The 25,298-nt window shown below is 40.0% G+C and overlaps 1 protein-coding gene across 2 annotated transcripts; it reads left to right on the forward strand.

Moving 5' to 3' along the window:
* The first annotated feature begins 522 nt into the window (after positions 1–522).
* Positions 523–24,585, forward strand: abhd17c (abhydrolase domain containing 17C, depalmitoylase). 2 transcript variants are annotated; one of them, XM_069190464.1, is made up of 4 exons: positions 523–666; positions 852–1,373; positions 16,860–17,039; positions 22,240–24,585. In XM_069190464.1, the coding sequence occupies exons 2-4, from the start codon at positions 886–888 to the stop codon at positions 22,457–22,459; spliced, it is 888 nt and encodes a 295-aa protein (XP_069046565.1). In that variant the 5' UTR covers positions 523–666; positions 852–885; the 3' UTR covers positions 22,460–24,585. The 2 variants fall into 2 exon arrangements, with proteins under 2 accessions (XP_069046565.1, XP_069046564.1); XM_069190463.1 differs by having other exon boundaries at positions 524–1,373.
* The last annotated feature ends 713 nt before the right edge of the window (positions 24,586–25,298 follow it).

A 25,298-nucleotide genomic window follows, 5' to 3' on the forward strand; every position in this document is an offset into this window, starting at 1 on the left:
AACAGGTGGTAACACTACCTGTGCCAGACTCCCCCCCCCCCACAAAAAAAAAACAGTAACTGTCCATTTAACAAGTGTCATTTTGGATGGTCACCATCATAAAATCTATGAGAAATGAGAAAAGTCTGAATTCATAGTTAATTTTACCGTACAGAGCACTTTTGTCTTAAACCACTTTTGTGTTCGGTATAATAACGTATATTCGTCTGAGGATTTAACGTTTAATGCAGTGCTGTGGAAATCGTGTTTTTGAAGTGTTCTGGGGTCTGGATTTGTGATTGTTAGACTAACACAAAATCAAAAGCATGTACTATGATATTTTTAATTTTTGCATGTCATTAGTTTCAAAAATGGTATTTGAATGAACTCCACACGAATGCTAAATACATTGCATATACAGATATCAATCTGCACAATGGCACAAAAACTAATAGGCGTATGACAACGGGGCTGTGTGCATGACACGCACTTCGCTTCAAGCAGTGCGCAGGAAGTCCGAAGCGCTTGGTTCGATAAGTAATGAATAAATTACAAATGCAGGAACGCTGTGTTGACTTGACAGCACCACTAGGATATCCGCTGTCTAACCCGGAAGTTGTGCTGAATGGTTGGCTACTGTCGAGCTTGAACCATGGCTGCCTGCTTTGTGATTGTCTTACAGTACAGGTTGTAAATGCTTCGTTTTTTAAAAAAAATAATTCGCTTGATACACAAGGGCTCTTTTATAAGACGGCGCTGTATGAGAACTATTCTTCAACTATGTTGACAGCGGTGTTTTAATCATTTAAAAAAAACCACCGCAATTGTATGTTAGCGCTTGGCTTTATAGTCGCATTCTTTTGTTTTATTAGGAACGGGGATTAGTTTGTTTACAATCAAGTCTCAATGCCCGAGCAAGGCCCTAGGATGAACGGTTTCTCTCTTGGCGAGCTGTGCTGGCTCTTCTGCTGCCCGCCCTGCCCGAGTCGCATCGCCGCCAAGCTCGCCTTCCTGCCCCCGGAGCCCACGTACTCGGTCCAGACCGACGAGGCGAGCGGAACATGCAGCCTCCATCTGAACGAGCGGGCCGACTGGCAGTACTCCCAGCGGGAGCTGGACGCCGTGGAGGTCTTCTACACCAGGACCAGCCGCGGGAACCGGGTCGGCTGCATGTTTGTCCGGTGCGCCCCGAACAGCCGCTACACCTTGCTTTTCTCCCACGGCAACGCGGTGGACCTCGGCCAGATGTGCAGCTTCTATATCGGTTTGGGCTCCAGGATCAACTGCAACATCTTCTCCTACGATTATTCGGGATACGGGGTCAGCTCTGGAAAGCCGTCGGAGAAGAACCTGTACGCTGATATCGATGCTGCATGGCAAGCTCTTCGGACCAAGTGAGTACAGTACTTATGAATTCAGTCCGGCCGCGCAGATTTAAAGGGTGGGTTTGTTGCATTCAAGAAATCGACAAGGTTACGATCAAGATCCCTATGTGAGCCTCCGCCCCTCCCCCATCCACCAATTTCCATGGTTACCATCGTCAACTCGCTTTACTTGCACACAGGGCGGTTGTACAGCCCTCGGTACACAATGACAAGATTAGCAATGCCGTCGCCATATGCCTTTCTCGTTCAGACCCCTTTCAGTGGACTGAGCATCATCACCAGTTTCCACAGGCGGTAGCTTTATCTAAAGTCCTTCAATTCTTACTGAAGTAAGCACTACTTCGACACGAAATTCCTCCATCCACGGGTCATCCCAAATAATCCCGTATTTGCAATATATGTATCTCATTGATGCTAGCATTTAGTAACTGACATGGTAGCCCTCATTTTTCTTTACGTTTGAATTGTCAATACAATCGTATATTCTGTATGCCAAAAGAGTAGTTAAACTCAGTATACACCTCTATTGTGGTTATGTGTTGTTAATGGCAGTGGTAGAATGCAGGCAATGCCTGTGGTTTACCTCTGTATTTATTAATAGTTATGGTGAAGGATTGTGCTGTTAGTACTACTGTAAGGTACACTGCTTATCAATATGTTAATACAAGGAAGTAGAGTATTCCCAGAAGCCACACTGTGGGCTACAGTATATCCTTCCCCCTTGCCAGATTCCAGCACTATTTGAAACCTTATTGTTCAAGGATTTAGTTTTAGAATGGCTACCAGTTGTGTGCGCTTTCGATGTGAGGAGGATGAAAAGTAAGGTCACAAGGAGCCCCAGATATGATTCCTGTTGGGAGTACTGATTTGGGAGGAGATTGTAGACGTGCTGATTCATACTATGAAATTTACATTGGAGAGACTGCAGCAAGTAGTTTGTGCCTCTGTTGGTATGCGGTAGTGCTAATCCTGGATTGTGCCCTTAAATATGCACCGTGATTTCATCGTTGGTGCTAAAATTACAAATATAATGTCTACCCTTTATCTTGTGAATATCCAGGCCTGCTCAGCCCTGTGCTTTTGATTTATTCATTTCAGTTAATTGCTTTGTACTTTGTTACTTTGAATGACATCAGGTGCACAGCAATGCAAGTGAATTGTTTCGAGTTATTTCCTTCCTCAGATTGATTACACAGGGTTATATCAACACTGCTGGTCTGTATGTACTTAGGGGTGGGGGAAATACATTTTGTGTGCCACCCTGTTCATGATCCTATTTACATGTGTGCTAACATTTTAAAGAGTTTGAGGAGATATGTTTTGGCTTTGTTGTTATAGGTCAGGTTTTGTCATGGTGGTTAGCACAACTCCCTCACAGGTCCTTAGTTTGATTCCACATTGAGGTTCCTTCTGTATGGGGTAAGTGCCTCTAAAATGTGCTTGTGTGTCCATGCATCCCATCCAAGGAGAGTCCTGCTTTGTGCCCTTTGCTTCTAGAAAACGTTCTGGGTTGCTGTGACCCTTACCAGGAATATTTACCTCCCGATTAATGTGTGGGTTTTATAGTTCAGGACTGGATGTGGTTACACTCTGGATCACAAATTCTAGATTAAAGTTCTCCTTCCACTGATGGCACAACAAATCAAGCAAGCTGTGCGAGGAGGGATCGCTGTGCATTGGTACAAGACTATTCTGTCACCCATGTAGGCAATATGCAAGGTGTGGATACTATAAACCAGGCAGTGTTGTTCATACTTAGACCTTGTCTTTCAGCTTGCATGCATGTTTTTAGGACAAACCCTGTCCTTCTCAAAGGTTCTGAAGGGGCTGGGATCAGAGTTCTTAAATGTACAAAAGAGAACAAACCTTTTCTGTACTTGCTTTGAGGTACCTTTGAAGCCAAGATTAGGAGACTTCAATGGATTGTCTGGGGTGTGGCCCGTGTTAATAGGCAGCAGAACTGTTTTTTCATTCCTTTATTTCTGCTTTGAATTTTTTTTAGTAAACCTAATAATTCCTCTCTCTCACTGAGAAAGCTCAACAGCCAAAATACTGTGTTTCTTGTTTCTGTTTTTGGAAAATGGAAGGACTGGGAAAATGTTACCAATGATACAGATAGTGTTGTCAAGTAAGCAGATAATTCAGTAGCTATGACTAGAAAGGATCGTCCTGCATTAGATTTAACATACTGTTTCTTCTGTTGTCTCTGCAGCCGGTTGATCTTTCTCACACCCACATTTCAAAGCTCTAGTTCCTTATCTTCATTGACGTAAAGGCCATTAAACCATTGAAGTATTTTAAAACAGGTTTGCTATGCAAATAAAAATAAGAATGGAAACGATTTCAGAACAGGTTTTCTATTGTTCACACACAAAATGAACTAGAATAGCTGGTACAGTACTGTAGGCATTCTCTTTATGTTTGTATTCCTCTCCAGGGTTGCCATTTATGCCATTTATGGCCAGCAGCCATATCACTGCAACTCACAACTGGCAGCCCACTGAAGCTAAGCAGGTGTGAGCCTGGTCAGTACATGGATGGGAGACCTCCTGGGAGAAACTAAGGTTGCTGCTGGAAGAGGTGTAAGTGGGGCAAGCAGGGGGCACAGGGGCTCACACTGTGATGTTGTGGGTCCTAATGCCCCAGTATAGTGACGGGGACACTATCCTGTAAACAGGCGCCGTCCTTCGGATGAGACGTAAAACTGAGGTCCTGACTCTCTGTGGTCATTAAAAATCCCGGGGCGTTTCTCGAAAAGAGTAGGGGTATAACCCTGGCTTTACCAATCATGGCCTCCTAATAATCCCCATCTATGAATTGGCTTCATTACTCTGCTCTCCTCCCCACTGATAGCTGATGTGTGGTGAGCGTTCTGGCGCACTATGGCTGCCGTCGCATCATCCAGGTGGGGCTGTACATTGGAGGTGGTGGAGGGGGGTCCCCGTTACCTGTAAAGTGCTTTGAGTGGAGGGTCCAGAAAAGGGCTATAAGCAATTATTATTATTAATTATTTATTTTGGCGTAGGCTGCTTGGGTGTTATCAGAATATAAGCTTCACTTTGAATTTACAGGCAGTTGCAGTGGCTTAAGAGAAAAGAAAAAAAAAGATCAGTCCATTGTTATGTTGTTAGAACGGTTAATTGCATCTCATCAGTTTCGTGTGCAGTGAACTGTTCAGGTTTCAGACAGAAAAACTGCTTTAGACTCAAATTAAGTACTCGACCCAACAGGGAAGAAAGCAAAATCCTTTAAAAAGACTTTAAAATCATTAAAACCCAATAAACTGTTGGGTTCTAAATTAAAAGCTGGAAAGGCATGACAGGCATTTAACACATTCACTGTTTTTTCCTGACAATTGCTGTACAGTTTTTAAGGTTATTAACATTCTTAGAAAAAGTGCCAGTAGCAGTAGAGACAGCCTATGCTCTATGGTGTCTGTTCCCAATGCTGACCATCTATTGTCAACAGTGGGATATGATTCTGGCGATGCCTGTAGATGATTTAATCAAAGGGACTATTGATTTGATCTGGTTGCCTGCACTGCAATGATTAAATACAGTTTCTGCATTTATAATCCACAGTCAGATTGCATGAAAAGCTTCATGGCACACATTTTGCAGTTCTCATTAAAGCACATGCAGTGGACAGGGGACACCATGAAATTGTTTCTGTAAGTGAAATTCACTAATAATCATTTTAACCTTGTTCTGTTGGCTGATAATTCAACCATAGAGAGCCATTCTCTGCATTCTGTTAGATTGGGCTTTAATTTCATGCAAGCATTCCCATGCCATTAGCAAGTTTTTCTGTGATAGTGGTGTTAATCAGTACGTAGTTCCATGGTTCCTTGCAGAGAGTCTAGCTGATAGCTCGTGGGGCTGGAGTGACCTACTCCACAACCAGAATGCCCTGTCGTTTCCAGACGGGAGATATGGGCATGTTCCAGATGGAAGAACTCCTTGTTTTCCCGGTAACCTCAGGATGCTGCCCCCTGTGGGAGGAGAGGAGAGATATTTGCACCAGAATACCTCTTGACTCTAGATACGGTGCCCTCCAAATTAATTCACATCCCTGGTGAAATAGGAGCACTAAATATCTGATAATTTATAGCATTGAACAGAGCAAAGATACATTTGTCAGAAATAATTGAAGACCAAAAAACATCATATTTAAAACATCTCTGTAATTGGTAGTTTTCAAACCCTCTTCAGGCAGGGATTACACTGTCTACATGGCTCCTGTAGTGTAGTGTACTGTAAGGTTCTGGAACTGCAAAGGAACATTTTCTTGCATGAAGAATTGCTGAAAGTCTTTGTTTTTTAGTGAACATTCATCTAATGTTAGAATCAAAGATTTAATTAATATGTATAATATTTATGAAGTCTGTAGATTGAGATGGCCAGTCGCGAACACTTAGATAAAGAAAAAAATAACATCAGATCTTTCCTTACATCCATATAGACTATTTTGTTTTATGCTTTGAATCATTGTCATGGTTGAATGTCAATTTTCAGCCAATCTTAAGCTTCTCCACAGAAATGTTTTCTGATCATAACAAGGGCTCCAGGAGTTCTAGAGTCAACCAAGCCCCCAAATTACATAGTCATTGTAGAATAGTGATTCACATGGTCCAATAATCTCTCTCCAGGCTCCCTGGTCTATCTACAAATATTCACTTGCTGCTTCCTCACCTGTATCCCACATTCTGAAATAGTTTCTACTTTATAGCTCTCATAATGTGCAGAGCATGACCACTTTCCCCCCCAGTAGAGCCTGAATTGACTCGTGGGTGCCAGTCACTGATGATATCCGTTTTTCAAAGGACCCCTCTTCCCTCTACAGATGAACATTCTCTAAAGAAGGTTTATGCATGCCCTTTGCTACGTATGCTAGACCGGCCATGTTGATAGAAATATTCCTTGTCTTTGCACAGCAAATCTTCCCGGAACACTGTTGTAAACATTATATACAGTATGAGATGACCCTGCAGACCCTGGTGTTTTGATGGTGTGTATCTGGGATTGTCCACACATTGTTACTATATGTAGCAGAATGAGCTAGATGGGCCTAATGGCCTCTCATTTGTAGACTTTTATATTTTTCACAGAGCTCTCAGTTTTTGGCAGGGTACAACTGTTATTAGCCTCTAAAGGGAGAAATCTCTGTCAGTCTGACTCTGTTAGTCCTAGACAGGCAGACAACTGCCTAGGAGCAGAGTTTGGCTAATGCCCAGGTTTAGGGAATGGGGATGGGTACAGTGGACGTTCTGTGTATTTCTAGGGAAGATAATTAGATCAGGTATTTATTTTACAGTCGGTTTTGTAACCAATAACTTTTAGGTAACTTTTAGACACACAAAGTATATATTTTTAGTGTTAAATGTTTTTCACAGGGAGCTTCAATTTCACACAAACATTCGCATCTTTGAGTAATAATATATTGATTTCTCTGCTGCTCACATATAACAGAAACCACAGCATGCCTCAATTCATGTCTCATATCTTCACACTCTTAATTCCAAATAATCATGAATGACTCACCCCATTACACACTTGTGTCAGTTGGATTCTTTTCTTACAACTGTAAATATTTTTGGAAACCCCCGCAGGGTTTCCTCTTATCCTGCTGTAAGCAAGCGATCCTCATCCTAGAGAGACGAGCAGCAGTCCTAAGAGCGGACCATTTGTAGCCCAGTCCTATAGCTTTTGTGGCGTTTCTGGAAGTGCAGCGAGAGCTGGTGGTTGCAGATATCCCCTGCTATGGGCTGGGGTTCTGTTTGGAAGGGACCCATTTGTGCACAGGGGATGGGACGCCTTTTGTGAGGCCACCTCGTAAATGTGCCCGAGGTTCAGGTGGTGTTCCCAGTACTTCTGAATTGATATGGAATTACAGCCACTACCTTTGGATAAAACTGCTCTCCACTCCCATCTCTGACAAGAAATAGCTCAGTATTCCCTTGTATCCTGTGCTGTAACTACAGGTGTCCCTGTATGTTTCTTGTTTGATCTTTGTTTGATCTCTGGTTATAGGAGCCTTAGGAATTATGAAGATCGCATAACTAAACTGGTTTAGTACTGATCACAGTTCCATGTTAGCAAATTGAGGCAACTTACACATCTGTTATATTTTCACTGTTGCTTTGCTTCATTTTATTTGTGAGGGTCATGTATATTTTCCAGCTCTTAATCTGTGCTCAAAGCACAGGTGCCTCCATGTTGCACAGTACACTGAGCTTTGCACACTGTATGGTGAGAAGTAATGGGCTGTGGCAAACGTATTGTGTACTCTAGCATTGAGCTATGTTAATTATTACACAGAAGTTTCAAGTAACAGGATGCTGGTCAGGGAGTTTTATTAAAGCTGTACTTTCTGTTTGTGTTCTTCTTGGTATGCATTCAGTCTCATAAAGACCTTGAGCCTTCCCCTGAATGTTAATATTTGGTTCTGTAGTTTCTGTAAAACTATGCCTGTCTTTCCTTCAGTGAACTGAGCTCAGCTAAGTTCAGTTCACTGATCCCACAAATCACTTATGACTCTTTAAATCTCATTTTCTTCCAATTCAATTGAAAATTGAATTTTTATGTTTTGCACTTTTACTGAAATATCTGATGTGTATATTCTTTGTGGAAATTTCTAAATTACATTTAGTTGTTGCAGAGCTTCTAATGGAAAAGTACTGTAATAGTTGTGCTGTCATTCAATATTATGTATCTATCATAAAGTAGCATGCCTTCAGCTTTTAATGAAAAAAGAAGTCTTAAAATCTTAAAAAACAGAAATCTGGCATGAGAGACAGAGATTTTGTTATTTGTTTAGTCTTATGCTTAAAGAATTGTGCAGCCTTTCCTGAATACTCCTGTAATGGGCTAACCTACAGTATGTGCTAGGATTGAATACTGTGGTATAAATTATGAAGTTATTTCTCAAAATGTTCTTTCAGAATTAACAAGGGAAACGTTAATTAACACGTTTGTTAATTAACAAATTAACAAATATTATTGTACTTCTAATGTCTGGCATATAATGTAAATTAGATGAGATGGAGAAACTGTGTGTTGCCAAAGCAGCCAAGTGTAATGATTACAGACTTTGTATTCTGTTTGCTCCCTGTCTATGTGGTCTAAAAATGTATTTAGCAATATGCTGTTATTTTTAGAACTTATCTGATATTTATAATCCGGTTTTAATCAGGTTTGTATTTTTAATTGGCACTCCTTAAACTGATAGTAAGCATTTGTGGAAAAGTGACGCAAACATGCTTTACATTTGTAGTTTGTGTTTGCAGTGTCAGACGTTTTACACCTGATGGCACCTCGTGACCTAATTTAGACCAGTAGAAGTCAAGTGTATGTATGAATCTTTCCAAAAAGGGATTTATATGAATCTGTCAGTCTCTACTTTAAAATAGTTTTAAGCATATCATTTTCTTAATAGTGTAAGTCATCGTGGTAGTTATTCAGATCATGGAGTAGACTGCTTTGCTGTTCCCCATGCTGTTCTCTTGGACGAGACAGTGTTCCTGGCAGTGAGAGCCTGGCCGGTAACAAGCGACAGCTTTTGTTTCCTTTAGAGGTTTGTTGCAGGATGTTTCGTCTGCAGGGCCTTCCAGGTGGTGTGTACGGAACAGAGGAAGCCTGAAAGGAACACGTTTCATATCGCACATCTGCTAACATTTGGATGCTCCCTCCTGAAAAAACACAAAAATAAAAGAAAAGTGGAAAAAAACATTTTCTTCCCCAAACTGAGTTATTGGACTTACAGTAGCATGATAGCTAATGAAATGGGAAAGAGAGATTGCAGTGACATTATCTTTTTGCCAAAAGAAACTGTGGTCTGTGTTCTGAGTTCATTACCTGAAGTATCCCAGTCACCAGAGTACACATTACTGTGGTGTAATAGCAGCAAAGTCCTTGGTTTAAATACCAGTAAATGGGGATTATACCACTCCAAACTACCACTGGGGAAAACTGAGCTGGTGGCTGGAGCCCACAGAAGACTGAAAGTCAGCACAAGACCAAGGTGTTCCTGTAAGTTAGGGGCTGTGTGTAGATGACCCTGATTTTCCAGCAGGTCCTTTCTTATCAAGGACAGAGCTTTTACAGGTGAAAGAAGTGGAATTAAAATCTTCTAAACAAAGTGGGGTTAACGAAGGGTTCATATAACTTCTTGTGAGATGCTAGAAATCCTTATTGAGTCAGAACTTGAAGACTTGGAGAAAAGGGAGCTCGACTGTTTCCAGAGGCGTGACAAGTATTGGTTAGCCTAGTTGCAGCCCTTCAGCTCTGTGGACAGGGCAGCTAATATCTCTTGTCCGTAAGGGGCCAAGTGGCTAGAAACACATCACGTTCTAGGTATTCTAGGTACATCACACCATGGTTGGCTTGGCTCTCTGGGAACTATGTATGAGATAGGTGGGTGCAAGTCTTTGAATTGTGACACTGCTGTTGGAAATAAAAGTACTGAAGGGGGCAAACTATGGAAACATGAATAAAATGCAGATATAGTAAGGCACACTCCCATTATTCTATAGTAAGTACTAATCTGTCTTTTAGGTCTGTGTTCTATGTTTAAGAGAATGCTTTTCTTTACTGTCAGGTATGAACATGGTTGCCCTGACTGTTCAAGTTGATCCGGCAATTAATGCCAGTTCTGTTCTGGGAATCAGAGCAGTTGATTTCATGGAATGATTTAAACCGTTAGTTATGGAGGCGTCACTGGTGTTTGAGGTACAATAAGCATTTGCAACCTTGATGATGCTGTTTTTTAGATATCCAAGGTCAGCGATGGATTACAAATGCCACCCTCCACGGCCAGCCAAGACTCAGCACTGTAGCCAGTTTCATGCCAGAACTGATGAAACAGCTGTTAAGAGAAACACAGAATTGCATCCAGCCGTACTGAAATACAAGTGCGCTGTCCTCTGCTTTAACAATGCCGGCTGCTGAAATCAGCTGTGTTTCTGTCATTGAGTGTAATTAAGTGCCTGCATCTGTCAGGCTTCAGTTCATGTTTCCCTGACTTGATGTAATAACACAGCTGTGAGTCCTGTTAGAAGAACAGAATTGTCTTTGCCCTTCTATAACATCAATTAACACAGCCCTTTTACCTGTTCACAGTGAAGCAGCTAAGTTTCAGCTATGTTTCATGAATATATAATCATAAAGATAAAGCAACATTAAATTATAAATTGTTAAAGCATAACTACAGATCAGCAGATGTGTCAGATGTTTAGAATATAGTGTATACACATTGAAGAAATGTTGAATGTGCAAATCATGAGACTTGGGGGTTAATAGTGTTTTGATCCGTGTTTCTGGTGATCCCTTGTCCAGAGCTCCAAGGGGTCTTTGCCACCCCTGGCTGGAAACCACTTACCAGGACTGAAGCCGCAAACAACCTCTGAGCACTGAAGTGTATCAGAAATAAGGACCCTGTAATGTGAATTGTGCACATTTTTAATCTGGTGCTACAACACCAAATGACTTCAAGTTCAGTTCCTTTTCACGTGAATGGGTTTAATTTTTATTTATCTATATTTTTACATTTTCTAAAAAAAAAATTAAATAACTTCTTATTTTCCTTCTGTCTTTCCATTCAGAATGCGACACCATGCTTTCTTTGTGTAAAAATTGACAGTCTCCTTAAGCTTTTCGTTAAGCTCTCAGGTTAGGTGTCCAGAACTGTAAATTTTAAGTCAACCATGAACACACAATGTGATCTGAGATTGATTCAGAAACACGAGAGATTAAACTTAATTTTTGTGTAATTTCTTGGATCCAGAAATCTGCGTTTCTCTTTTCATTTTGAAATGAGTGTTTTAACATGTACAACATTCGTGAAATTTGAGGGATGCTAGGAATTATGAGGAACTCAATCCTCAGTCTTACTCAACAATATTCTTGGTCTCCCGGATCCATCTATCTGTTGCCAGAAAGTCATCTTCTCCTAGTGAGGGTCCCAGCAACCTGGAGCCCATCTCGCAGGCATAGAGTGCAAGACAGGACTGCAGCCTGAACAGGACACTAGTTCATCACAGGACCCGGGGCAGGACCACATTCTGTCCAGGATGCCAGTCCAGAGCAGGACACACACCCAAGAGCATGGGGTCAATTTAAAGGCACCAACTAGCCTAGCTTTTTAAGGAAGAAACTGGAATAATAAGAAAATACAAACATGAGGACAGCATGCACATTTCACACAGAATATGCCCTAGGCTGGAATCAAACCCAGGACCCATGCTCCCCTTTATTAGTAAAATGAATTACGAAGTTTCTTGTACATTTAATTCCAATAGGATCCCAAAACACTTTACGTAGTAAACGCACTGCATTTTCCACTTAAGTGAAAAACCCAGGATGACTTGTAGCAGCTATTTAGCCAACTGTGGGAAGATGAGATTGAGCATATTGAACATTTTAACTAGGACACTGGGGTTGACACTCCTACTCATATGATCAGTGACATGGGATGTGTAATTATTTTGGGGGGTCTGCTGTCAACAGTAGGCTTACATAAATATGAGTTCATCTGATTGATAATGAGCGCTGTTTTAAAAAAAGACGTCTTAGATATGAACCAATAGAAGTGGCACTGCACAGTACTTTATGCATGTTCACCTCCTGGTCTTGGTATGTGAACTCCCTAAACACATGCAGATGTTAATTTTGTTTTCTTTGATTTCCTTTCGGATCTTTGTGCTGTGTTTCCTGTTTACAAATAAAGGCTGCAAGAATGATGCTGTCTCGCATAAAGCAAGAAGTGTTGACTGATTTCAGCTCATTGATTATACTGTGTTTAGTGATACAGTCAGTCCCATCTTTCAAATAAAAATAAACACCAAGTTATGCAAATTTGTTTCTAAGAATAAGATTTAGAAGTGGTAATCCACCATCATCACATCCTGGAGTGCTCTTGCTAGAGTCCAAAAGTCTTGTCTTGCTCTGCTGTTCTTTGAGAACATCACAGCACTGCATCGTTATGCGTCTTCTGATGAGGACCGTCAAACATTCACTCACAGCAAAGCAATTAAAAGCTGTCAACAGTGAAGGGGATGACAAAAGGACTTGGTCTTGTTTTCTGTAAAAGGAATACTTTTGGAAATACTCAGTGGCATATGGTTCATTTATCACAGCATTCTAAAATACAGAAAGTGCCACATTATTAATTTCTTACAGGAAGCTGTCTGGGAACAGGGAATTTATCTTGCTGTCTTGAGTTGATCATGAAGACCATGGAAAAACCAGGGAAAGTGGCAACATCATGCTGTTCACATCTCCAAATAAGAAATGACTAATTACACTGTCTCCCTAATGTTGGTGTAGTCAGTGTTTCCTAGTTAATTACATAGAGGACTTAGGATTTGTTTGCTTGTTTTCAGTTCTCTTCCATTCGTTTGTTTGTGACGGAAGACATGAATTGGAAGGAACAGAGCCGTTTCTGTCACTGTGACAGTGCACAGCCATGAAGAGACTCCCGGACAGCCTCTGTGTAGAATTTGAAATGCACCTGTGAGAGAGTGGCAGCATTTTTTCCCCGAGTTTATCATGATGGTTGCTCGTTGAGTTCACTCTAAAAAACCTCATCGACAAAGGTTTGCATCAGCAAAAGATAATTTAAATTAAGGTTGTGGGACAGTCTTCCAGCCAGCACCAGGTATTAAAGCTTCTAAAGAAAACCACAAAATATTTAATTGATAAATCATGTGTCTCAACCTAATTTCAGTTCTCATTTTGTCCCATCATTTTAATATCATTTTGAAACAATGCAGTTACTAGTGGCACAGGTCACAGTGTGTAACTTCCTTGAATGAATGTGAATTAGGGATTAAAAGTGGTGAAACAATGTTAATTCTTGTAAAAGATATTTAGTAATTGCCACTGTTTTTTCCCCTTGTCTGTCCAGAAGCCAAGGGGAAGCTGGCAGTGGTCCAGTACTAAGATGCAGTGCTTGTTTCGATCGATTTCTTTACAAGTCTGGAGGCTGTTTAGACAGGCAGCTTTCTCGTTTTGTTTAACATAAAGTTCACCACATGGAAACGTGGCAGCTGCTTCGCTGGTGAACTTGCTGTACCTTTCCATCCTTAATTCCTGTTTGGACAAGAGAATTCCATAAATGAAGTTATTTTCTCAAATAATGCCAGCCTTCCAAATGGTGGTTTTGGCTTTCCTCTGTCATTACCAGGGTGTTATAAAATAGTTTTTGTTTGCTGGCATTGTGAATGCAGTTTTGTTAATTTGTATCAGCTGCTATCTTATGTTTCCATGAAGCATGCGGCTACTTGGAAAGATTTTAAAATTGTAAGTCCAAATCGGAAAAGAGGGACTGGTTCAGATTACATGTTTTGCTGCGTTTTTTCTCCTGTATTAGAACCTTTGGTGATTTTAGATTTTATTTAATTATTGGATACAGAGAGGCCTGCATTAACAGTAGCATTTTTGTTCCTCTAAAAGCAGCTACAGTAGACATGAGACATGTAATGTAGCCCCTTTTGTTTAAGAGAAACGTGAGGTTCTCCACTGGCAGTGTGTAATTTGTACCGATAAACAGAAAGCTAGGAACCAGAAAGAGGATGTGTGTTTATTATCTTTATTTGATCCAAGGGTTTCATCCACTCATTTCTCGAAAGAACCTGTGTTTAATATTTTAACACAGATGTCTTTAATTTAAAAAAACATACTACAAAGTATCAGTTTCTTTCTCTTTATTTACAGGTATATTGTGTAATTGAAATGTTGACTGTGACGATATAGGAACATTTGTGCTGCAGCCCTTTTTTTCCAGATAAACACATTTTTTGTACATGTAAGTAAACAAAAGAGAAACTTTCAGTTACACTGAGATCAGATTTCCTTTTAAATCTGAGAGATTCTAAATATCTTTTTATTACTTCCCTGGGCTTCATGTGAAGCCAGGTCATATGGTATTTGTGGTTATGCTGTGGTTTTTTGGCACCTCACTTAAGCACAGACTCATGAGCTGACCTGCAAGCCTAGGTTGTAGCATTACTTTCAAGCATCCAAAAACTGGTTGATTATGGGATTTCTCAAATATTATTATTATTATTATTATTATTATTATGACTGTTTGTTTAAAAAATCATATCCATAGCTTACCAGCCCTTCCATCTGTTAAAGACCTAAAATGTTGCTCTTTATAAAAAGTTTCCATTACTTATTACTTAATATAATTTTCCATATTTTCCATGACTTCACAGCTGTTAGCAACAGCTCCTCAATGTGTTGTGTTGATACAGCATACACCCCTTCCTTCTCATCTGTGATTTTGTATACTGGCGAGGTCATGTCCGGCCTGGCCTGAGAGACCTTCTCGAAGCTTCTGTTACTCTCTTGGAGACATAAATCTACTCAGATTTTCTCTGAGGCTCAATTCAAACTTCTCGCATGCTCTCGTGCTTCCCAATATCCCTCACCTCTTCCCAGTTCTTCATTCGCTTGGATTCAGTCCTTTGTTGCCTTTTGTTGTGCTCAAATCCTTTAACCCACAAAACACAAACTAAGGAAGATGAGCAGCAGTGATTACTGTACAGTCATTTCATCATCAGCTTCACAATCATCAATTCCCCTATCGCCACCATCAACACATCATGCATGTTCACATACACTGTTGCAGGCTCATCACATCTCCCCTTAGATTACTGCACTTTGACCATCAAAAAAGTGCTTTACTTTAATTTTTTAACATTCCTTTATATAATACAAATGGTGCAGGACTAAGATTATTTTCTGTCATGTTCTTTTGTTATTTGGTACATTGATGTTGATTTTCACAGTGTATTAGGTGTATCCATGGTATTTACAGTATTTGGTATAGTACACCTTTTTCCCATTATATATGGTTTTCAGTAACTGTAGATAGTTCAGGGACATATCCCCCATGAATAAGGTGGAGTGGGTGTACTCTTTTTATGGACCCTTATTTGGTCTCTAGATGATAGTATCTACTGTATATAAATTTAACATTTTCTTCTCAAAGGATCCCATAACTCTCACATTGATGATGCACTGCAGCAGTTATTCTCCATCAGCCCCACTAGATGGAGGGATGAGAAACCACTTCACCAGTGAATTGAGAGGGAACTTTAGGGAAGCCAGACTTTAGAAGCCCAGAGTGGGGAAATTACCCTGGAAGCCAGGGTTAACACCACAAATCTAATGAGCAGGATCTCAGATGACTTATCTGAAAAGCTGTTCTTCCTGCAGCACAGTATCCACGGTTACCATACTGGGGAAGTGGTTTGGAAATTGTGGTCCATAGGGAAGAGCATCACCTGCTGGTCCACTGAACCCCCTTGAACATCTGTCTTCCAAATGGTGACCAGGTCCAGCTTTTCTTAGCTACTACAACCAATTCAGATCAGGCTATTTGATGGTAACATTGCTGTCTGGGTGTCTGCTGCTGCCTGCTTTTGTGTGTATATAACTCGGGCACTAAGAAATGTACCAAAAACAATAGAAACTGTTTGGGAAACAAATTACACTACCAGGAAGTGTTGCCAGTCTCAGAAGGGCACTCTAATAATGTTGTTATCTTTCATTAAGGGTGCTTCTGCAAAGATTGAATTGTCATAGAATCTTGTTTCAGTAATGGCACCCACAGCTTACAGTTGTTTATTATTTTTCACAACTGACATTTGCAGTGTTAATGACATTAGTTGTGTATGTCCAGTCATAAATCTGCTCATTTGTAGATTTGTATTCTCCTTACCTAAACCATGGGCTCCAGATACTTTCTGTTAATAACTACAAAAATTGCACCATTAGTGCTGCATATTTGCTTTAAGACTGCTACACATTTCCTTTCCTGCATTGACATAATCCTAGAACTTTCATCACTATAAGAAGTTGTTGCTTTATTAAAAATAAAAACGCAGACTTTCAAGGGGGAAATTTCAGTAGCACAGCTTCAGACTTTCTTGACTGAAGGAAGCATCTGCTCTTTTAACTTGTATATTGTAGCATGTACATTCCTCTGTCAACAAGAAAAAACAAATTCAGGACTCGATTATCTGTGCATCACTGAAGAGAGCTAAGATCAAATCTGACAGCAGTCTTTCACTAAAAGCAAACCTGACTGCCAGTAAGTGGGGTATTACTGTGCAGTACAGTCTGGTGTAACAGTACAGTCACTGCTGTATAGCTCTAACAAGATTGAATTTAGAACAACAGAAGCTTACTGGCTTTGCTAGAAATAGAAAGAACTTTTGTTATAATCCCATATAGAACTGGTTATAATCCCATTTAATTAAACAGGCTTTTTTAGACAAGGCAGCTACAATATATGTCTTAGAATTCCAGGTCTTTTATTTAATTTATATAAGTTACGAGAGGGAATAACAATTATTTTCTAGCTTCCATGACATTTCTAGTTTTAAAGACATTTTTAAGACGGAGAAACAGGAAAGGCCAGATCTCAGGAAAAGGTGCTGAAATGTATTAACCAGCTGTTTAACCACCTGAAACTCCCTGCGTTGCCCAGGTACGGAGTGACACCGGAGAACATCATCCTGTACGGGCAGAGCATCGGCACGGTGCCCACGGTGGACCTGGCTGCCCGCTACGAGTGTGCAGCCGTCATCCTCCACTCCCCCCTCATGTCCGGGCTGCGGGTGGCCTTCCCTGACACCAGGAAGACGTACTGCTTTGATGCATTTCCGAGGTGGGTCTGAATATCTTTTCTTTTTAAACACTTGGCCGAATGGATGGAATACAGCACAACACAGGCTCTCAGATCTCCACTGTGTGTGCAACAGTGGTCTCTTCACTTGCCACCTTGTGTTGTAGTGAAACTGTGTCTAGCAGGAGACCCGGTAATTGAAAAAGGCCTAGATTTATGATTGCTCCTTTCCTAATCATCTCCTTTTTACCACCATTTTCTTTATTATACTGACTGGTTGTGTGCTATACAGGAGACTGTATGTGAAATAAGAGAGGAAATAGGTTTTGTTGCCTCTAGCTATAGCTTTGTGGTTTTCTCATTCTTTAATGTGTTTTTCTAAAGCTGCGTGGTGTTTCTCACCCTCAGCTCTGCCTGTAAAGTTTTCAGAAAATATTTTTTTTCTTTTGAAGCCTCCATTTAGTTTTGTGCTTACAGAACATCTTGGGGAGGAACAGCATAATTATTACGCCTTTAAAGGTCTTTTCAATTCTTAGTTAAGTTGAAGTCTGTTCCCCTCATACAAGACATCGGCAGGAGCAGACTTCAGACAGCAGGTGTGTGGGCAGTAAATGTAGCAGCTGAGTGCAGCAGTTTCTAAAAAAGTAAGAGAAAGAGTAAGAGAAAAACAGAATAAAAAGTTAGAAATCAAACAGATGCAAATTAAAAAGTTAATAATTCTTGTGGCACTGATATCCACTTTGAAGTGCTTCATTTTTTCTTTATATAATTTTAGTGACTACACTGTCTCACAGGTCACTGTCTGATGTTAAGGGTTATGTTGGAACATAGAATACCCCCGAGTACTGTACTGTCACAAGTTTAGCCCAACAGTATAATTTATTTTTGTGTTGGAGGTGGGGAAAAAATAATGTATACCAATGCTGAGCTTACTGTATTGATTTCTGTTGATCTGGACAGGCATAACTCCAGGCATTTACAGGACAATCTGCTGGATCAAACATTGATCTGGTCACATCAGTTCAATCTTTCTCTGTTTTAAAATCTTTTTTACTTTGTGGATTAGTGTGTCTTTTTGTTTCTATCATTTCATTCTTACTTTAACATCATTATATTCTTCTGCCATTGAATAGAGTTTTGTACTCGTTTAGATCTCTGACTTTATAAGAAATATATTCTGTCAAAACTTTTTGCCTATCCTTTTTGACATTCTAAATTCTAACCTAGTATTTGGATTACTATAAAATGGATTTAATTAGTTAATTTTGTAGATTTTATTTCCAGGAACAACCATTTCAAGTTGATGGAGTTATTTTCTTGTGAATCTGGGCAACTCCACCATGTATGAACAGCTGGCCAGCTGTTCCTGAATATTAAACTGCAGAGGGATTATTCCACAGAATCATAAAGTTTCTCTTGGCCTTCGACAGTTGTGATTAACAACTTTGACATTTTGACATGTCACAAAAACAAGTGTGTTGTTATTTTTGTCTGCTGATAGACTGTAGAGAGTAAAATCAGAAGAGCACTCCTAATTCCAGCAGCTAGAAATAAATCCAGTAAGCAGATTACCCCTCTGTAGCACATGCAGTACATACATGGATAGAGGAGGTGATGCTTCAAATATATGGTTCTCCCTCTGGTTTGCACTAATTTGCAAACCAACACAGATCCTTTTCTGAGATTTTTTTTTCCCTTCTGTTGGAGGCGTGGGATGGAGTCATTTGCACTAGACTTTAATGAAACAAGTGCGCAGTTACCAGCCACCTCATGCAAATAGGAAAAGGTTGCAAGGTTAAGAGTAAGGTGATGCTGCACTTTTGGATGTAATCACTGACAAACACCATTTGTTTTTTTTTAATAAAATGAAACATAATGTAATATTACAATATGTATTAGCCTTCCTGCCCTGGAAATACTCTAGGTCAGAATAAGAGAGTCATGCAGTTCAACCCCAGATCTAATAAACTGTACTACTTGCTTGCTTTTTTCAAATGAAAAATCAGATGACATGAGTGTGTGCCTTTTTTGTGTAGAATTTACAATTCCCAGAGCCTGTAATTACTTATGGTTTAAAGATTAAAGACAATAAATCCCACATAGATGTCAACCTGATTAGGGGTGTTTGAACAGAATTTTATCATTTCATCTTTATCCTAAAACTCAGATGATACTTTGAGCCATGATTTGAAACATAAGTGTTCTTTGTAAGCTTTTAATATATTATGAACTGCCATTTGTGAAATAGCAATGACTTGTTATTCATGCAGGACAGTGGGGACAAGTGAGATATTTCCAGATCCAGTTATACGAAATTCAAAATTTGAAAAGAATAAGCTTTGTCCTTTAAAACTGCATGAAAGGAGATAATGGGAATGATTGAATGTGATTGAGTGTAAGCTGAAAACAACAAAGGCAAGAAGGCCGGGAAATATTGAATTAAATTATTCTATTTTTATCACAGGATGCAACAGGATGCTTTAAATGTGGGAATAATTAGGGTAAAATTTGCCACAAAGAGATCATTCTTTTACAACTTTCCTTTGGTTTTGAGTGGATGTGTTAAAAAAACAGATTTGGGATAGCTACTGCCAGGTCTGCGTGACTGTTAAACCGTAGTGCTCAGTGAAAAGTGGTCACCATGGCAAAACTGTATGCATTGTCTAAGATAAGTCTATAACTTCAAAATCTGTTTAGACTGGGTTGCTCTTATTTCCAGCTTTTCACTTCAAATTCCTTCATTCAAACCACTTCCCAATTCCAGTTCACAGAATGTGAAACGGGCATTGGTATGAAAGGGGGAATTTGCCCCCAATGTTTTCTGTAACAAAGCTTTTGTGTCATCGTTGATCCAAAATTAAACACTAACTTGAGGAACCCAGTATTGTATATCCTAGAACGAGTGCACATTAACACTGAGGCTTTGTGCCACAGGTCCCTGGTGCCTTTAACCCACAGCTGCTCTGCCCCATTATCATCTGTGTCAACATCCTGAAAGTGAGAGACCTGTGGGCCGATCAGATATCTTAATAAAGTCTTCTCAGGAATCTGCTGTCTCCTTTATTGGAACTGGAGTTTTAGCAAAGACCTTTCTGACACTGGCCTACTGGCAGGAAGAATAATGGAGTGGCTGTGAACTCTAATTATTTTTTTATCAAACCTGGCTGTAGTCCTTTATTACAGTGTTTTATTTTTGCATTCACATCAAAGCAATCACAGGAGTTTAAGAGGGTAGAACCTGGTACCCCTGCAGGACGTTTGAGAGCAGGCTGCTGAGGCATTTACAGTGAGGCTGTATGAAAATTTAATGAGGTTTCCATCTCGGTGGATTCACAGGCTGCAGTGTGGTGTGGGCTTGAATATTAACGAAGTTGCTGTTGTCTGGTGGGCAGCAGGAATGAAGCACTAGCACAGGACTTCCTGTCGCAGTCTACATTAAAGCCTGCCTTGCAGAAGGAAGTGGCTGGTTGCTGCTAAATTCAAACATCCTAAAAGCAACATGAAAATGTTGAATCGCTGAAAGAGTGTCCACGTCAGAACTTTCTTTTTCCCATTTATAATTATACATTTATAGATTATTTCCTCATATAATCTGCCCAGGTTTATATTGATGCCATTAACAAATTGTTCTAATGTAAAGCAGGAGTCTCCAGCTTCATTCTTGTCTTCTGATTTTTGTTTCAACCCGTGAAAAAAGTTCAACATTAAATTAGCTATAAATAATAGTCTTTTACAATTGATTATAGAAGACATTCACTTCATTAAAGGTACAGTTACCTATAAACCAGCATGGCCAGAAAGTATACTAGTCATTCAGGTAATTAAATAATTAGAACAGCAGTGTAACTGAGAACATGGGTGGAACAGAAATTGGAAGATACCAGGCCCTCCAGCAACCCCTGGTGAAAGTGTTATGAGCATTTGAACTAAATTTTATTGACTAATAAATGCTATCTCAAGGAGGTAGTGCAGTGGGATCACTAGGCAAAAAGGAGAGAGCTTGGCCAGGGAGGATCTGTCTTCTGGGCCAAGTGCTTGAGAAGAAGAGAATGGATTGATTTCCTGAGGACGTGTTTTATTCTTGTTCAAACACTATGAATGAGAGTGGGTATCCCACTGCTGCTAGCCTCCACAGGACAGCTGCTGGCTACCCCACATGCCACCATCTGCTTGCACTGTGAACACATTCAGATGTTTGCCATCTCCTCACTGCTGGTGCGTTTGTAGTTAATGTAGACTGTAGGACTAAAAACATTTATTTCCTGTGTATGGACACCTCTCTAAAGCTACAAGGACCAAGAGTATAAAATTAAATCTGTTCCAACATCCCATTTTTCTATTTTAATTGCCATTTCATTTTTCAGTGACATATTATAGTAATTAAATGGGATATTATAGTGGAGATGTAGTTTTCATCCTGTATGTCTGTCATGTTTTTGTGTATGAATCATCAATTGATCCCAGTTCTGATATATAGAACATGAGATGCAGGAGTGTTATCGCCTTGTTAGTTCTCAGAAATTGAGCAAGTCTGGGCCTGGCTGTAAGTGGTTCTGGTGGGCCAGTAAGTGGCACCCTTCCCTCTGGACCAGAATTTCCAAAACTGTTCCCAGTATGGTGACACTTTGCTGTAGGCGGGGCTGTTTTCTGGATGAGTAATTAAACCAAGGTTCTTGGTTATTATTGTTATTAAAGATTCCAGTGTGGCGCAACTTGTACCTGCAAGCTGAGACATGAAAAAACATACTGCTGGCTATTACAAAATTTGCATTTATAGTTTGCATTTATAAATTTAGGAAAAAAGTTTCCATTGTACTATTTGTAAGAGTAGAGGTGCTAACTGAGTTCTTGTGGGCTCCTGGGGGGACTCCTTCCCCCTCCAGGTGGGGGCTGCACGTCTGTGTTGGAAAAGCTGGGTCCCCTCTTTTAATCCTTCAGGATTAAAAAGATCACATAAATGCAAGGGATTCTTTTTATTGGAAGACCAGTCTGTATTGCATAATTCATAATCTACTATTTAGTGTACAAAATTCAAATTAAGTGCACACTTTTTTCATCCTTGATAGATGAAGACACCTGGTTTCAAGTTTTAAAGATGTCTAACAATTCCTGCTTCTTCAGTTGTTTGCAGTAATAGATGCGTCATCAGCCGCTGGGCTCTTTCTCCTGTTTTTCGGTGCCAGTCCTGACCCTTCAGTGCCAGCCTCTGTGTGTGCTGAGATGCATCTTCTTTGTGTTTCAGCATCGATAAAGTCTCGAAGGTGGCCTCCCCAGTGCTGGTGATCCACGGCACCGAGGACGAGGTGATCGATTTCTCCCACGGCCTGGCCATCTACGAGCGCTGCCCCAGGGCTGTGGAGCCTCTGTGGGTGGAGGGCGCGGGACACAATGACATAGAGCTGTACGCTCAGTACCTGGAAAGACTAAAACAGTTCATATCCTTCGAGCTTCCCAACTCCTGAAGCCGGCCAAGAACCAGGAGCAGAAGACGAAGGAGGAGCATCCAGCCCCGCTGGGAGTGGCGACAGGCTCCCGATCCTCCCCGGAGGGCTGACCCGATCAGTGTCTGCACACGCCTCCTCTCAGTTCCTCTCATGGTTCCTGACTCAGAAGAACGCCCTTTCTCAGTTCTGGGTGAATTTAAATGTGATAACTTTGTATTCTTTTATACCTGAAAAAATCTATTGCACCTCAAATATTCAATTGCTGAATTTATTTTGATTTTTTTTTTATTTTCTTTTTGTGCTGGTTTTAAATTCCCATAAAGTGTACCGAGTAACGGGGGCACTTTTCAGGTGCAAGTATTTGTAACAAATTCCTTTCCACACAGTGGTTATAATTTGTATGTTTTTTTGCATTCCTGATTTATTTTTTATATCGTAGTTAGGGGGAAACAAACTCGGATTCCGAATCCTAAAACAGCTGCCCTTGGTGTGGCTTGTGTTTTCTCTGGTCTTTACTTTAGTCAGGTTTCAGGCCAAGGGATTTAATTCACCTGTGTGATGTTTATAGCTGTGGTATTGTAACTGGAACAATTTGTGGTGGTGAGGTTTTATCTAATTATTCATACTTTTGTTTAAGAAGAGAACAGGCCCCTGGATATGTAACCAGATTTTTCTTCTTGCTGCTGAACAGGTTTGGCGTTTCCTTCAAAGCAAACTCTGAAGCATGGTGCTTGGGATTTCAGAAGTTAATGACAGCATAATTGCTGCAGAAATTCAGTGTTCAGCTGTCATTTTCTTATTCAGTAATAACTGGGACATAAACTGTGTAAATCTAACCACTCTAAAATAAGGTTTGAAATGGTAAAAAGGTGTTTTACGTTTTTTGAATTTTACTCCAACATTCCTTTTAATTCTATGGCAGTAGTTTCCTTCTTGGCTGACAGTATCCAGGTTTAATAGACCCTGGTTCAGTTACAGAGAAAGCAATGGTTCACAATTAGCCCATCTGCAATTTAACATTACTGTTTAGGCTTAACTGCTGCATGAAAAATACTCCTTAATTTTTCCACAAGGTAATTTTGGTATTTTCAATATTTCCTCAGACGTTACTGAGATTTTGAAAATGTGAGAATTAACAGCTCTCATTTTCTTCCATTTCTACTTATCACTTCACGTGCTGCTTGTGATTCAACAGCTTCTAGACAGCTGAAAGACAGGCCTTACGTACAGAAAGCAAGCTAGCAGGGAAGATCTTTAAATTAGAAATGACCAGTTATATTTCACGGTTCGATCACTGTGAAGCCCTGTGTGCGTGGAGAAAGATCATATTTATCTTTTAGTCTTAATTAAATTAGAAGGTTTTGGTGAAAATGGCTGACCTTTTGAAACAAAACTAAAAAGCATGAGGGGCCTTTTCTAGATGCTCTGGTCTAATGTCTGAGACCTGTAGTCCTACTGTCCTGTCCTCACTGTGAAGCTCCTCTTTATGAAATTCAAAAATATACTTTTAGTTATAAACACCTAGATGGTTAAAGTCAAATTGCAGAATCATTTTTGCAGGATTTCCTTTATTGGTAGTGGCTTTTTCCGTATAGGGCATTCATTTTGCCATTGAAATGTGGCCTCTTTTTTTCCCCTGACTTTTTTTTTTGGCAAGATGTGACTCTGAATTGTTCTCATGTCCTGGACTGTGAACCCCAGCTTGGAGAACAGCACTCTTACATATAGATGTGTTTATTGCTGTAGAAACTTTATTATTCTCAAACAAAACAGGATTTTGTTGATGTATTTTTAGCCTCCTCATTCCTTTCATACTGAAAAGTTTTACAGTGTTTTTCAGTAACTATTAATAAATTCACACATTTGTGTTATGCAGATCTTTTTTCTTTTGATATCTGTAGAAAAGAAACTGAATTAAAGGTATTTAACTTGATTTTGACACTGGAATCACAGTAAGCATAAATAATGCAAAATACTTAAAAGGTACACACACTACTAGTAGATTTTACTGAAATCAAAAAGCCTTAAATGTACTGTAAGATTGAGATTGTTAAAAACTGATTGCGTAAAAAAAGTCTGTGTTCAGTTGCTTTCTGGCAACATAATGGTTGTAATGGAATAAAGGATGCATGGAATTATAAAAAGTTACCTTCTTCTTGTTTTTTAAGGAATTTGTCTTTTCATGGGTAATAAAGGTGCATAGTTTACTACGTTAAGAATTATTAGGTTCTAACAGTGATGGCAATCATAAACTGGCCAGAAGGACTTGTTGAAAATGAGACAAAACGGATTACATTCTGTGAATTTTCAGTTTAACACACTTTCACTTGCTGTTCTCTAGAATTGATTACTGAAGTGCCCAAGTAGCTGGGGTATCTAAATCCACTCTAAACAAACTTCAGTATGACCAGATTTCGGAAGCCAAAATCCCAGTTTGGTCAAGTGCAAGTGATCACATTACTTCTGTCCTGGACTCCTTGCGCTGGCTTCCTATGAGGTTTAAAGTTGCCTTAAATATCCTCATGCTCACTTACAGGGCTCTACAAGGCTCTACATGGCCTGGCACCTCAGTACCTTTCTGATTTACTTTCATCCTGCTCGCTACCTTACAACCTTCGTTCGTCTGGCTCTGGTCTACTGTTTGTCTCCCAAGCTCCTCCGCATACAGTACTACGGGTGACGGGGCCTTCAAAGATATCAGAGAATCACCCTCCCTGAGCACTTTCAAATCCAGACTGAAAACCTTCATGTAATTGATGTCCGTGCATGCTCCTATGTACAGTATACTGCTTTCTAAACGATTGTTTTTTATTGTTCTAATTCTGTTATCTCCTCTCCTTTGAGAAGCTATGTTTAA

This window comes from Lepisosteus oculatus, chromosome 5 (genome assembly GCF_040954835.1).
Source record: "Lepisosteus oculatus isolate fLepOcu1 chromosome 5, fLepOcu1.hap2, whole genome shotgun sequence".
Lineage (NCBI taxonomy): Eukaryota > Metazoa > Chordata > Actinopteri > Semionotiformes > Lepisosteidae > Lepisosteus > Lepisosteus oculatus.

Coding starts and splice junctions, on each gene's coding strand:
- abhd17c (XM_069190464.1), top strand. CDS start 886: ATGCCCGAGCAAGGCCCTAGGATGAACGGTTTCTCTCTTGGCGAGCTG. Junction 1,374..16,859: donor TGGCAAGCTCTTCGGACCAA/GTGAGTACAGTA, acceptor TGCGTTGCCCAG/GTACGGAGTGACACCGGAGA. Junction 17,040..22,239: donor TGCTTTGATGCATTTCCGAG/GTGGGTCTGAAT, acceptor TTTGTGTTTCAG/CATCGATAAAGTCTCGAAGG.